Raw genomic sequence first — 15,417 nt, 5'->3', positions numbered from 1 at the left:
GTGCCTACGTGTACGTGTGTGTGTGCGTGGGCGTACGTGTGCCTACGTGTACGTGTGTGTGTGCGTGTGTGTGCGTGTGTGTGTGTGTATGTTTTCACTCTCACAAAAGCCAGCAGGCCCGTCATAAGATGAGATGAGAAGCCATTGTGTTCAAAGGTTCATGTCTGCCAGATGCCAATTCCAAGGAAAGGTCACTTGTAACAGTAACAGTTATTTTTATTGTATTTATTTATTTTTTGTGCCTTCAGGTTGGACGGTTTGAAGTAAATCTGATCAGCCCGGACAGCAAGACAGTTGTGCTGGAGAAGAATTTCAAAGATATCTCATTTTGCTCCCAGGTTTGTAGCCTGGAATTAACGATTATGTGGATATTATATATAACCCAGGTTCATTGCAAAAGCTGCTTTCCCAGTGTATGTATTTTTTTTTTTACACTGAGGAAGTCATTAAGGCTTAAGTCTAAGAAAAGAGTTTATTTCACTTTATTTAGCAGGCTTGTGACCAGTTACCATTTAGAAGTTAGCTTTTCTGTTCAATTTGTGTTAAACTCTGTAAACCTTTCACCATATTCATACCTATTGCACAAAAACTGTGCAGTTATTGATTTATTGCAAGTTTGTCCTTTATGTATGCATGCAGAGTAATGCTTCTTGTAATTTATTTAAAACATGTGGCACACACAGGGAGTAAAGCAGACTGACCACTTTGGGTTCATCTGTCGTGACGTGTCAGAGACAGGGCCCAGCCAGTACTTGTGCTACGTGTTCCAGTGTGCAACTGAGTCTCTGGTGAGCAGTTCAATCTTTTATTCTGCCACACACACAAACGCACAGTTGCACACACGCACACACACATGCACCACAGATCTATTATTCATTACCAAGTAGAGAAAGAACAATACCTGTGCCATACTAATGGTTTGAACATAATATTTGGCCCACAAAAGTGAACTGAGATCATTGTTACATTATAAGGTTATGTTTCTATCGAGATGTTTTGCAGTGTTTGTAGGAAAAATGCAAATAGTTTTTTTAGCTCCATCATACTTGTGTCTGAAGATGCCAAATAATGAAAACGATTAAAAATCACGACAAAACGGGATGTCATCATAAACATAGTTGAGCAGGAAGAACTCCCTATTGTGTTTAGAACGTTGCTGATTTTACTTACTCAGATATATGAGTGAAAGAGTTTGTTTTTTCCTCTCTTAATTTCCTCTTTTTATTTCCTTCCATTATCAAACTGACATGCAATGTTGTAGAAAAGTGTTATGGTATACAGTTGTAGTGAATATCGTTGCTGGCTTCACAGCTTTCGATTTCCTGAGCATGTTTTCGGGCTGTGTTGACATGCCGTGCGTTCACTACCATGTCTGTCGGTTTCTTCATGGTTCTCTGTTTCTCACATGCCAAAAACACGGATTGGCTACGTTAAATCGTCTTAGGGGTGTGTGTGTGTGCACGTGAGTGAATGTGCCTGATGCCCTGTGTGGACTAGCATATCGTCCAGGATGCATTAAATCATCGCATCCACTGTTTCTAGAATCGACTTTGTGTTTACTGCAACTGTAATTCGCATAAAGCAGCTACCAAAGGAATGAATAAATTAATATAAAGTCTTTCCTGTTCATCACTACAGTTCTTGTGCACACAATTTATATTGAGACTAGTGAGTGGTGAACAAGGTGAATATTTGCATATGTTTGAGACTTTTTGGATCTGATAGATCACAGTTAATTCTTACTTGGAAGTTTGAAGGCCACATTTGTATTTTTATCAGCTTTGGGAGTGAACTGTTTCGAGCTGAGACAGGAAGACTGGTCTGATCTTCTTTTGATAATATAGCAAGCACAACAACTTGTAGTTACACCATTTGGCCAAAAATATGTACACACTTGCCATCCGTGTCTGTGTGTGTGTGTGTGTGTGTCTCATACCCAAACTGTTGCCATTAAGTTGAAAGCACACCGTATTCTAGATGTATGCTCTAGCTTTAAAATTCCAATTTGCTAGAACTAAGTGGTTGAACTTAAACACATTCCAGAATGACATGGTTTGGCAAGTAGAAGACATGTGGAAGAATTCGAATGGTCTAAGCCAAGACTTCCCTATATAGATTTATTTTAATTGTGACCATCAGTGAACAGATGATAACCTAAAAAATAATAAAGCTTGAATTGAGTGTCAGGGACAAACTTATAGGGACTGAGTTATGAATAAAAAATGTATATTCATAATTATTTATTTCTGTAAAGCTGCTATGGGACATTGTCTTCCCAAAAAAGGGGACACAATCCTTGTAACAAAGTGGGGACTAGCTTTGAAATAAGATCATGGTGGCTGTCCACATACTTTTGGCCAGATAGTCTTAATTCTATGCTGCCTGTCCAAAAACATTTCCTAAGAACTATGTACTAATGGTGGTCATTTTATAGAAAGTTATTTAGCAAAATAGTAAGTAATTTGGGATTTAACTAGCAGGAATATAGAGCATTTATCTGCAATACTATAATTTATATCAATTCGTATTCCCATTGCTGTCTATTTGCATACGATTTGCATAAAAGAGGTGAAGTAAAGCACCACTGTAGTTTAAAAAGTTTATTATGAGTGCTACAATGCTGTATTGTGGCGTTATGTTGGGACCATTATCTTCCTCTCAGGTGGATGAGGTTATGCTGACTCTGAAGCAGGCCTTCAGTACAGCTGCTACACTGCAGAGCTCCAAAACCCAAATCAAGCTATGCGAGGCCTGTCCAATGCACGAGCTGCACAAGCTGTGCGAGCGGATCGAAGGTGCCGACAATTTATTTTTTTCTCTCTCTCTCTCTCTCTCTCTCTCTCTCTCTCTCTCTCTCACACACACATATGCACATTGGTTTTATTTTGGTAAATATATGCTTTGTTTATTTTGTAAACACAGGTCTGTACCCTCCGAGAGCAAAGCTGGCCATTCAAAAATACCTCTCCCTGCTTAGCGATAATGAGCAGGCAGACATTTTTGAACGCGTGCAGGTAATCACAGAAAGGGTAATTCTAACATCCATAAAATATAATGCTCCTTCTAATCGCCTTACATGCCATCGTTTTCTGCTGTGCAGAAGATGAAACCAAGCAGTGATCAGGAGGAGAATGAGCTGGTCATTCTCCACCTCAGGCAGCTATGTGAAACCAAGCAGAAGACACATGTACATATTGGAGAGGCTCCTCAGGTATAACACACAGTCTGTAGCATGCCCCCCTTTTATGCTGAGGGACAACTTGAGCTGTATCTAATATGATAAGAAAGCTTGTAATCTGTGTGGATTATAATTATGTCCTACGCAGTTATGATTCTGATTGTAGGGCCTGTGTTTAGGAAAAAAATGAATCTCGTTATGCGTTAGAGCGAGAACACTCAGAGCTTTTCCAAACATAGCATTGATGTCATGCTCCAGTCCACCCACGGGAGACAAAGTGCATTTCAGAGTAACTCTAGCACTCTCGGGCTCTGAGGTGGCTTCCGTTCACAGATTAACACTTATTTAAGGCTTCATCTTTTAACATTTCATGTTCGAAAGCCTGTTTGTATCCCTGGACACTGACTGCCAGTGTACATTTAGCATTAAAATCACATTTTTCTGGAGTAATGTTCTTTTTATTTATTTGCCGAGCTAAGTGGACATTATTTGTTGTTGTTTAAATATGAGTTACATCTGATATATTCGCCCAAACATTCATCTCTTTGTGTGTTGTAGAATGCAGTAAGCTCAGAGAGCTCAAGTGCAGCTGGACGGAATAAGCTGGACGTGCTGAAGAATAAGGCACGCAGCTCCCTCACCAGCTCCCTGGAGAACATCTTTTCACGGGTGTGTGTACGAGTGTGTTAACCAAGGGCCTGATCATGACACTTTCAAGTTTGCTTTTATTCCACTCTTATATGTTTGTTTGTGACCTACTTCAGGTGCATGCATATTTTCTAATAACACCCTTAGGCATCTGTATCCAAACTGAAACTCAGTTTAGTCTCTTTTCGTCTTTGTTGCAGGGTGCTAACCGGATGCGGATGCGTCTAGGAAGCATGGGCAGCTTTGACCGAGTAAGTATCCTCTCTGAACTCCACTCCCCCTCACATAATCCTTCTGGATTCCAAGAGGCTCCTAATTTCATTAGAATGAGTACACATGCACACACACACACACACACACACACACACACACACACACACACACACACACACACTCACACACTCCTACTGACCCTGTGGTGTGAATGCTCTCTGTGATGTGTTACTTATTTTATAAGAAAACCTTAAGCTTGTGTTAAGATGTTTGCATTCCCTTTCCAGAGCAAATGTTTCAAAATGATTGCTTCACTTGAGTGTGAAATGTGAAGTGTGTATGATGATGGTCCCTGGCTATGCATCCTGCCTGCACTGGTTTTGCTGATCTACAGAGATTTTCTTCTAGAGAACCAAAACATGTCTCGAGCAGTGCTATCGCTGTGAGGCCCCTGCATTAGGCTAAAAAAAAATATATATCTTTGCTATCCTGTCACACAGACATGAGGCCCGCTGCTTAACTGTCCTGCCACACAGTGTGTCCTGCTCACCACGCCTGGAATCGAGGGTGGGGGTGATTGTTTCGTATACATGCTTGTCTCGGGTCATGTGCTTTGTTTTGAAAACTTAGTTACTAAAACAAGGTCTACGCACAATATGAGATCTCAGATCGTCAGAGAGCATAATGAAGTTATTATTGATCAGAGGAAAATGTCGAATGTTCATAGAGATTCTTCTCGTCTCGTCCGGTTAAGGATAATGCAAAGAAAGCTGCTACTGTAGCAAGTTCGTTTTCCTTCGTCACGTAGACGATTAGTGTTTTTCCCTAATTTAGCCTTGGCAGTGGCAGGCTAAGAGGGGAATTATGGGAGGAGGAGGGGTTGACTCACAGAAATAGACTGTTGGAGAGCGCTGTGCAGCCGTTGCTGGTTTCCTGGCTCAGCTGAAAGATGTGTAAAAGGAGAGCACCAGGTTAGGCCCCAGAGTGTAAGGACAGGAAACAGAGCAAGGAAGTGAGCCAGAATGAGCCTTTGCTATAAGCAGGGTAGTAAACCTGTCCAGATCATGCATGTGTGATGATTGTAGTCACAGGACATGGGTTATTAGCATACAATAGATTCAAAAGCATGTGTGCAGCATTTATGCTGCCTCCAGTTCTGCCACTTCAGTGTGGGATAAAGGTCTGGGATACACACTGAGAGCGACGAGAGACGTCCGTGGGTGAGTGTGCACTGTTCACAACGGCACACGTGGTATTTGGCTTTAGTGTGATTGTGAGTTGGCTGTGACGCAGCGGTGCTGTAAAGAATTTATTAGTGTGTGTGTTATCAGATTTTTTTATATACGACAGAAATTGTGCAAAAAATATTGTGCCTAATGGTATTTTAGTGTACTTTTTATAGTTTCTCGAAGACATTAGTGCTGAGTATTTAGTAAAGTTTCAATTAAGTTTCAGGACCTTGTCATTCATCTGCCTGCACTTGAGAACTAACAATGTGTATTTTATAAACCAGTCACTAAGTTGTCTGTGAAATCTTTGGCTACGCAGCAAGACGAGTCTCCCGGTGATTCTCCTCCAGGGACTCCCCCTGCCATCTTGGATGAGGACCCTGACGCCCCTCTGTTCCGTCGCCGAGCGCACACCTTCAGCCACCCTCCAATCAAGAAGAGGATCTCTTTCACAGAGTTACCGACACAGAGCAAGGCTCCTCTGCACAGACAATATTCTCTTGCTCCAGAGCTGCTGAGCAGGTAACACAACACTTCCTGTCTCACATGATCAACTCATGGCTGCCTCATCTCAAGTCTAGTCAGCACTTGTGGTCTAATCAGAAATACAGAGTGAAAATTTCCTCAGAATTTGTGTGGTTGTGGTGTATTCTTGACATTTTGTCACCTTTTTCAGGGGCTTCATCATTTCTTAGTTTAAAAGTGAACTAAAAGATCAGTGTAAAAATATAATTTTGAGATTTTTATTCGTTAGATTTACATTGCGTTGATTTACATCGGTACCGTCTGCATTGGTGAAAACGCAAAAGATATTAGGAAGGTATGTTGGACAGTAATACTAATATGCAGAGCCTTATTTTTTTTGGTAAGAGGACGAATAAGCTTGTCTGCTTACAACGATCAGGATGATAAGAAGACTGTCTCTAGCATGCATGCTAACACTGTTAATGAAAGACGAGGCATGTTGCTGTGTATTGCTAAATTTGAATACTAATTCATAAAATAGATCACATCATTGGCAAAAATTATTCTCTTTGATTCGTAACTAAATTCATCAACGTTTGATTGTTTTTACCTCTAATTATAAAAAAAAGAACGCAAGATTCTTGAAATAATTGATGTTTCAATGTGAATATTAGGTATTTTACTAATTCTGCCTTTAAAACCACTTGTTTTCTTTTAAAGAATATTTAACCGAATAACATAAATCCCCCTTTTTTTGTGAATTGGAGCATTGGATGCTTATACAGTCTTTTGTACTTAACTGTTCTGCCACAGCAGTGTTCTTGTCTGCCTGTAATCTCTCTTCAGCCCGGTGCGTGTACCAAGAAAACGCAGTGTCTCAGAGGGCGAGTCCTCCTTCAGCCTTCCCTCCTCCTTCTCCACTCCCACTTTCATGAAAAGTTTTAACCTGGGCTCCTTCAGCTCACTGGCCTCCCTGCCGGACAGCCCCAAGAGGTGAGAGGGGGCAGTGCCTGTAAGCCCCCCACATGCTCCTGGGACAGGAGCAAGGCAGTGATGCCATGCAGTAACACTGGGCTGGCACCAGTGTGCGTCTGTCCTTTAACCCCTTGTCAGCCTTCCGCCGTTTTCTCTTGAGAGGAATTGCTATTCTCTCAAACTCTTGTTTTCTTGCACCTCACGGCTGGACTACATGTCGGCATCTATAGGGAACCAATAAACCTGATGGCGCAAAGCCTCTCTCTGTTAAACCGCATGAAGCTTTGCAGTCTGCTGTATAGAGCTCTAAACATGAAGTATAACTATAACACTAACACCTAACTCCAGCACTATATTACTAGCAGATTACAAATTGCTCCAGCTTTCTACTAATCTAGGCTTCACCAAGTTTCTCATTTATTGTCCTCAAATATTATTGATGAGGAGAGTTAAAAGTGAACATTTTCGTTTCATAACCTGATTACATATGAAATATGACATAATGCATTTAACACTTTACATTAAAATCATTGTGCTATTACAGATATCTGGTCATATTTGTGTTAAGGCTGTTCACTGTTGAACTACAGAACTGTTGTACATGTTAAAGAAGGTAATGGTGAGGTAATGAATTAATGCTGATGCAGTATAATTTCCTTGCTTCTTTTAAGTTGATTTGTCTGCTTTAGGAAGATAATCCACAACAGAGCAATGTGATACTATGAGGCAGATTATTTTCTAATAATAGCACGACCCAAAATGTATTATTCCACTTAAATCACAGAAATTTGCCAACAATGGCTATTTGCAATATATTAGAAACCATGTAGTTTCTGTAATTATTTAGGTCTTAGCAGCTGTAAACAGTTGTTTCCTCTCTAGCTTTTATTTCTTGGTCTCTCTTGATGTTAAAAAGATTAGAGAAAGATAACATCTTACTGGTTGTTAAAAAAAAAAAAATGCTGACACCCAAGTGTCATTATCGTAAATGGCAAATAAATGTGTCTATATTTTCAGTCACCATTTTAATGTTTTTTCCTGTTTGTAATGTTGTTGTTTTTTTTATATTTTTTAATTCACTGATTGTTAGTTTTGTCTTACTTACACTGATTTATAACATTATGCATCATTTACATTGTCTCTATTAGGACTTTCAGCAAATCAGCAACCATTCCATTTTCTTAATAGACAATACTATAGAAATAAACTTGAATATATATTTTTTTAGAGCAGTCAATGTGCAGCTTGTATAGCAGTACATATTTACTGTCCTCTGAAAATAACTCCACATACAGCCATTATTTAAAAATAGCTGTCAACAAAAGTGAGTACACCCTAAGTTATAACAGCTTTATGTCATGTAACCATGCAAAGCCACATGTCCTATCAATCATGTTCATGTTTTTGTTTGCTTAACAGACAAATCTTATATTAGAGCGGTTAAATCTCGGTGCTTTAAGTACAATTCTCTCATACTGACTCACACTGGATGTTCAACATGGCAGCTCATGGCAAAAAATCTCTGAGGATTTGAAAAATTTGAATTGTTGCTCTCCACAAAGATGGTATAGGCTATAAGATCAATAACACCCTGATACTAAATTACAGTACAGTGGCCAGGGTCATACAGGGGTTTTCCAAGATTTGGAACAGACCTCGCAATTGGTCGAGTTGAATCCTTGTACTGTGTGTCAAGTGGGGAAGCTTGCTTCAAAAAACGAGTGCTGCCAGCATTGCTTTAGAGGTTGCAGAAGCTGAAGGTCTGCTTGTCAGTGCTCAGACCCTGAAGGATGCCTCTTCTGAAGTTGTCTCACAACAAAGCCTACAAACAGTTTGCTGAAGACAACCTGTCCAAGAGCATGAATTACTGTAATCGTGTCCTGTGGTCTGATGAGACTAAGAAAAACTTGTTTGGCTCAGATGGTGTCCAGCATGTGTGGTGACGTACTGGTGAGGGTTACCGAGAAAATTGTGGCTTATCCAAAATGTTCTGCAACATTCTGAAGCAGAACAAGATGCCCTCCCTTCAGAAACTGGGCTAAACATAATAAAGAACCCCAAACACACCGCCAAGGTGACAACTGCCTTGCGTGAAGGTGAAGGTGATGGAGTGGCTCAGTACTTATGCAGACCGGAAAACTATTGAGCACCTGTAGGGCACCCTCAAGCCGAAGGTGGAGAAGCTCTGGGATTATCTGAAGAGGATCCCAGCACCAACCTGTGCAGCGCTAGTGAATTCCATGCCCAGGAGGATTAAGGCAGTGCTGTATAACAATGGTGCTCACACAAAATATAGGGTGTAGTCACTTTTGTTGGCAGTTATTTAGACAATAATGACTGTATGATGAGTTATTTTCAGAGGACAGTAAATCTGTACTGCTGTATAATTGGCACAGTGACCACACTGAAATATAATCTGTAGTAAACATTTCTGTAATATTGTCCCTTGAGAAGCTGTTCTGAAATGGTTGCCAAAATGTAAGGGGTGTACTCACATTTGTGAGATACTGTACATATTGTGATTATTAAACCATCTAAGAGAGCTACAGGAAAAATTTTATATATTTTAGCTTGTATGTTGCTGAGAATCTAGACTGTCCCAAGACTTTCTAAAAGCCTTCTGGAGGTATTGGGTATAATCTCTTATTGCAAAGCACTGACAGGAAAATCCTTCAAAAAAATTGCAGACGAATGTCATTTGAAAACATCATCATAGCACCAAATACACACATCAAACAAGTATGTGTTCAGTGTAGATGTTATTTTATATATAAGAATAAGTGCATTACTATAAACCTTTGATTTGCCTTGCAGCTGGGATTGCAGTCAAAGCCATGCTGTTATAAATAGAAAATTAATTATATTCATCTTCTGCACAATCAGAGAGTTCAATGGTGCTGTGGTATAAATATCAGTAATGAGTTCATTATACAGCAGAGAATAGTAATAAGACATTAATAATAAGAGGCTTAATGCAGAATGTATTTGTGTCATAGGTAACATTTCCTGGCTTGAAGAAACCTATTTGCATATCTGAAATGAAACTTTAATTGCAAATAACAAAACTTTTTGATATTAAATCTCTTTATTTCTTTATCATAAATGCAGTATTTGTGAATTATAAACTATTTTATGATCATTGTTCGGGTCTTTTTAACAGTTGTATGTACGTGGAAGACCGTAAGAGAAAAGCCAGGGAACTGTTGGAACTTTCGGAAATAATATTAGCACATATATGATGACAGTTCATTTTAAAGACATATCTGTTATCTGTTTGCAAACATTTATGTAAAGGAGTTTGAACTGAGCATGAACACTTGGTTATTGGTATTTCATTTCATATTTTTTATCAAGTTAGTATAGGCTTTTTTTTTAAATCCAATTTTCCACAGTCCTGTGTTTTCTGATTATTGTATACACATATACACTCACCAGCCACACACCTGTCCCCATAAACCATCCATGCAATTATCCAGTGGCACAGATCAAGAGCTTCAGATTATGTTTACATCACCTATAAGAATGAAGAAAAATGTGATCTAATACACATGGTCATTGTTGTTGTTGTCCAACAGGTGGTTTTGAGTAATTCCAGAATCTCAGTTGATGGGATTGAAACCTCATGTGATCTTCTGCTTAAATGTTTGGTGTGTTTCACAATTTGAGATACTGTTCACCACAATAGTGAAAATCAGTTCATTGAGTCTAGCCATTATGGCCTCTGACCTCTTTTAACATTGTGGCATTTTATCCGACAGCTCACTAGATAATAATTTTTTTCTTCACATCATTCTGTGTAAACACAAGCAGCAAAATCACAAGGTTTAGCAGATTCGGAAATGCTCAAACTCATCAGTGTGGAGTTTTTCTTTCCCCCCAGATGTTTATGAAGATTGTCTGAAGTTGTTTGCTTGTATCTGCATGAGTTTATGCAATGTGATGCTGCATAAAGGTGCATTAGTACAGGTGTTCAATTGATTAGCGAGTGTTTTTATTTAAGGATGTTTTACGATAGACGTGTTTTGTCTGTAGAGATCTTAATCATTGTCTTGACTGCACAGTACGGACCAAGGTTTGTGGATATTTGGAGTGTGCTTGTGGAGATGTATGCTCATTTAGCCACAAAGGCATCAGTAAAGTCAGGTACCTATGTAGGGTGAGTAGGGGTGCAGTCAGCCTCCCAGTTCATCGAAAGGTGTTTAGTAGGGTTGGGGTGAGCTCTTTAGCTGGCCGCTCAAGATCTTTCACACACACCTATGTAAGCTACATGTTCATGGAGTTGGCCTTGTGCACAGGGCCATTGTAAAACCTTGGAAAAGGTTTGAATCTCCTAGTTCAAGTAAAGGAAAAAATGTAATGCTACCACATCCAAAGACACAATTGTGTGTCTTTGTGGTAACAGTTTGGGAAAGAACCTTATATGGCTGGAAGAGAAACAATACTTTTGTCCATATAGTGTGTTTTAAATTGCTTATGTGCTTTAGTCAGCATATCCTAACAGTATTCCTTCCCACTATGGGTTTTATTGTGGGCAATCACACATGAAACCATGTAATGAATTATTTCTTCTTTTCTGATAATAACTAATATCTAATATGACGTTTTGCCGTTGTTTGCTGTATGTTTTTTAGAATGACATTATGAGCTTTGTGTTATTTTTCTAATACATTATGGAGAAATAATCTCCTCCTTTCCAGCATTTTTAATAATGCATGACTTCTGGGATTTATGTTTACTAGTAACATTTTCTACTAAGATCCAAAATCTTATTTCTGTCTGCTGTAAAAAAAAAAGAAGTGGGAAAAGCAATTTTTATTTTAATAAGCACTCCAAATTAAATATTTGCTTCTTATTTTATGAATGATAATGAAAATTGATCATATTAGTGGATTCATTTCAAAATTAATATTCGGAAAGTGTATCAAAGTGTAAATTGCTTTTTCTTCATCATATCAGTGTCCAGTATTTAAAATCAGATTTCCACATAAGTGGAAAATGGGATTAGTAAATGTGTACTCACTAACTGTTTGAGTGTGTTGGTAACAGTAATGGAGAGGAGAGAAACAGGAGGCTGTCCGGCTGCAGCACCGACTCTGTGACTGTGGTGACTGCACGCAGAGTATCTTGGCGCCAGCAGATATTTCTGAGAGTCGCGTCACCTATGAACAAAGCTTCAGCCTCGATGCAAAAGGCTGGTGTGTAAATATACACAAACAAATGTGTGAACAGGCGTAACGTGCCTTTGAAATGTGATGAGACAACACAGCCAGCTCATTTTGCTTCGTTATGTCGTAGTTGAATTTTTGTTTTTGTATAACTGCTCAAAGTAGTGCATCAACTTAGACACACTGCACATCCCTTCAAGGACAGAAATGTAGCCACACAGGATTATTAGAGCAGCCCTAAAGCAATACCTCCAGTGTTTTTCAGCTTTAGTTTGTAATCTCTTTTGCATTGTCTGGAAGGCTTTCATGGACACAGTTTCAAGGAATTGAAAAAGAACAACAAAAGAAAAATTTAAAATCAAAAGCATTTATTTGGTAGTTGCTGTAAAATCACTGAACGTGCATGACCAAGGAACATAAATTTATTGATTAGTCACAAAAAGAATGTATGTGCTTTATTTGTCACTTTTTAATATTGAGCCAATTTGTTGAAAAGCAATTTTGACTAATTTTACTTTGGTGAAAAGTTAACACACAAGAACCACACAATTACCACAAACCATTGATACCTACTACGAAAAAATGAAGTGGCTGTGAAGTCTCGGCAATACCCTTTCTTTAGAGAAAAGAAAAAAAAAAGCTATTTACTTCCCCAACAAGGGATCTTTTCTTAGTAAGGAGAAGCAATGTGAAAGATAATGTTGGTGTTAAACACAAATACATGCTAAATGCTGTAGATTAAATGCTGAATAACTTTACAATAAACTAGTGTTTTGTAATGGTTGTGTTTTGTGTAGATATGGATGGCAGTGAGCTGCTGCCACTTTCACCCCGTGCCTCACAACAGGAGCAAGACCCTATATCTGGGCTGCTGTCATCTGCTCAAAGCATAAGAGGAGAGAACGGGCGCCGTACCACTGCTGATTATAGAGCTCTGTGGAAGAAGGCCATCCACCAACAGATTCTTCTTATTCGCATGGAGAAGGAGAACCAGCGCTTGGAGGGTAAGTGTCACCCAGCTACATCCCAACCTACCTCTCACATATTTACACAATTACTATGTATAGTAATCATTGGCATATGCACCTAGAAATGCTGTGCTTGACTATTTCCAACTGTTTCCTGTGTCTTGTTCAAACACACACACACATACAAATGACATGCACACACCTAAATGTCAACTATAGTGTCTGTTTTTCCTCATGAGGTGCAGCACAACAGGGGCCAAAATAAAATTAGCCAGCTGTTTGGCTTTTTTCTTTTTGGCTTTAGTGCTTTGGCATCTGCTTGCGATTCTGTCACAAAGATATTTATATATATATATATATAGCCTAGAAAGCTTGGGTATCTCTAGGAAAGCATTTTTTTCATTGACCTCTCACCTGCATTGTCATATAGTTTGTGTAGAGGGTTTTCACAGAATACAATTTAGTATTGAAAATGTATTAAAAGTAATGGTTTATGGTTTCCAGGTTGAATAAATTTTTTTCGGTTTAAATGTATGTGCAAAATATTGCCCTCTGTTGGCTAAAAATAGGTCACAGTATGAATTTTTTTCCCAAGTGACAGCCAAACTTTTTTCCATTCCTTTCTTCTCTATGCCTCACATCATGCGTTTGTTTCCGAGTCACCTATTGTCAAGGTTGGGAGAAACTGAAAATGCTTGTTTTGAGCAGAAGGTAAGAAAGGGAGGAACGCCTTGGCTACGTATGAACATTTTGCAGCGACGTTAATCCATGGCATGGCAATATTTTAACTCACAGATTCAAGAATGACTGCAAATTTTAAGCAGGTTAACCAACTGCAAAATTTGAATGCAAGTTGCCTTAATACAAGTGCATTTTGGTCAATTGCTTTTCTCATCTCTTGAAATTTTTACGCTGAAGCTTACTGCATACTAATTGCAGTACATATCGTAGATGCTGATAAAACTGCAGTAGCTGCTTAAGTGCTGTGGGGTTTTTTTGTTTGTTATTTTTGGAAGTACAGATGCTTATACCAGAGCAAGAGCACAAGGGGTTTAATAATTGGTACTTAGGTATAGGGACTTAGTAGGATTAGTAATTAGGACAGTGGGGACAATCGGATAGCGGCTTCTTTAATCAATTCAGTGACTTTTCTACATTACTGCAATCTTATCCAGCATCGCTTTGAAATTAGGCTGAGAGATTTGCAGCTTAGAATTTTTACATATTTTAATTGTCACATACACAACCATGCACGTTATGACGTTTGTGTATGCTTCATATTCAGCCAGCCGAGATGAGCTACACATCCGAAAGTTGAAGCTGGACTACCAGGAGGTGGGCGAGTGTCCTCTAGAGGTGCAGACTCTATGGGAGAAAAAGCTTAATGTGCCATGCAGGACCAAAGTGCAGTGGGACAAAGACGAGATCCACACAGCTATCTGCCAGGGTAATTGCAATATCCCTCTACTCATTTCACAGCAAAGCTGTTTTAATATCTATGATTTGAATATCTATTAACACCAGATATGTTGCTGGTCTATTCAACATTAATAAATGCATTCGTGTTAAGGTGTCCCAAAAAGTCGGCGAGGTGAGGTGTGGCTGCTCCTCTCTCAGCAGTACCGCCTGCGTCATCGTCTACCTCAGCGGCAGCAGCCTCCTGATACGTCCTACCAGGACCTCCTTAAGCAGCTTACCACACAGCAGCATGCCATCCTGGTGGACCTGGGTACTGTATATGCCTCATGGCCTCTGACTGCTAAAAAGTATAAAGCTAAAAATCACTTTGTGGCTAAAGTTACATGATATATATATATATATTTTTTTTTGTTTGTTTTTTTGTTCAAATATTTCTCGCCAAACATGTTTTTTTAAATAACACGAGACATTGACCTGCAGTTATACTGAGTTGTACTGCTTTTCCTCTACAATGACATGAGTAATGACAATTACAAGACAGTGTACACACTTTGCCTAAGATGGAGTGTGAATCACTGTTTCTCTGTATAGTGTGGATAATGAAGCCAAAATAAATGTCTGCCTTGTCCATTTAGTCTTCCTTCTAGCGTGACAAGGTTATTTTCTTCTCTTCTGTTCTGCAGGTCGCACATTCCCCACGCACCAGTACTTCAGTGCACAGCTGGGCGCAGGTCAGCTTTCACTGTATAACCTGCTGAAGGCCTACTCTCTACTAGACACGGAGGTGGGCTACTGCCAGGGTATCAGCTTCGTGGCTGGAGTTCTGCTGCTACACATGAGTGAAGAGCAGGCCTTTGACACACTAAAGTTTCTAATGTACGATCTAGGATTTCGACGCCAGTACCGCCCTGACATGATCTCTCTGCAGGTGAAAGCAGTGAACTTTCTTTTCTACTTAATGCCACACCCTTTAACCCTATATTTAGGTATGTTTGCCATGTGCAGGAAGAATGCAGCAGGACAGGGTTTTTTTCTTCTTCATTTTTTTTTTTTTTTTTTTTGGAAGACTCAATAGTACAATAGTACAATACATTACTTAGTTACTGATTTGCCTCAGCTGAACCACAGATCTCTAAAATGCAGAAATGATTTGAGGA

At 39.2% G+C, this 15,417-nt stretch overlaps 1 protein-coding gene across 4 annotated transcripts in view; it reads left to right on the top strand.

Annotated features, from left to right (window-relative positions):
- The window catches only part of tbc1d4 (TBC1 domain family, member 4), a 42,696-nt gene that overhangs the window by 21,939 nt on the left and 5,340 nt on the right, over window positions 1-15,417 (top strand). For all 4 annotated transcript variants that reach the window (XR_014532733.1, XR_014532734.1, XM_083536937.1 and 1 more), the window contains 14 exons: window positions 249-338; window positions 684-788; window positions 2,663-2,795; window positions 2,923-3,014; window positions 3,101-3,211; window positions 3,737-3,847; window positions 4,027-4,077; window positions 5,588-5,790; window positions 6,580-6,726; window positions 11,755-11,903; window positions 12,671-12,877; window positions 14,127-14,288; window positions 14,412-14,570; window positions 14,944-15,188. Coding sequence is in view for 2 of the 4 variants with exons in the window: in XM_083536937.1 (XP_083393063.1) it covers window positions 249-338; window positions 684-788; window positions 2,663-2,795; window positions 2,923-3,014; window positions 3,101-3,211; window positions 3,737-3,847; window positions 4,027-4,077; window positions 5,588-5,790; window positions 6,580-6,726; window positions 11,755-11,903; window positions 12,671-12,877; window positions 14,127-14,288; window positions 14,412-14,570; window positions 14,944-15,188 (1,965 nt within the window). In the remaining 2 variants the exon portion in view is untranslated. The remainder of the gene's footprint in view (window positions 1-248; window positions 339-683; window positions 789-2,662; window positions 2,796-2,922; window positions 3,015-3,100; window positions 3,212-3,736; window positions 3,848-4,026; window positions 4,078-5,587; window positions 5,791-6,579; window positions 6,727-11,754; window positions 11,904-12,670; window positions 12,878-14,126; window positions 14,289-14,411; window positions 14,571-14,943; window positions 15,189-15,417) is intronic.

This window comes from Silurus aristotelis (assembly GCF_946808225.1).
Source record: "Silurus aristotelis genome assembly, chromosome: 3".
NCBI lineage: Eukaryota > Metazoa > Chordata > Actinopteri > Siluriformes > Siluridae > Silurus > Silurus aristotelis.
Note: the sequence above shows the minus strand (reverse complement) of the source record. Positions and strands in the feature narration are given on the sequence as shown.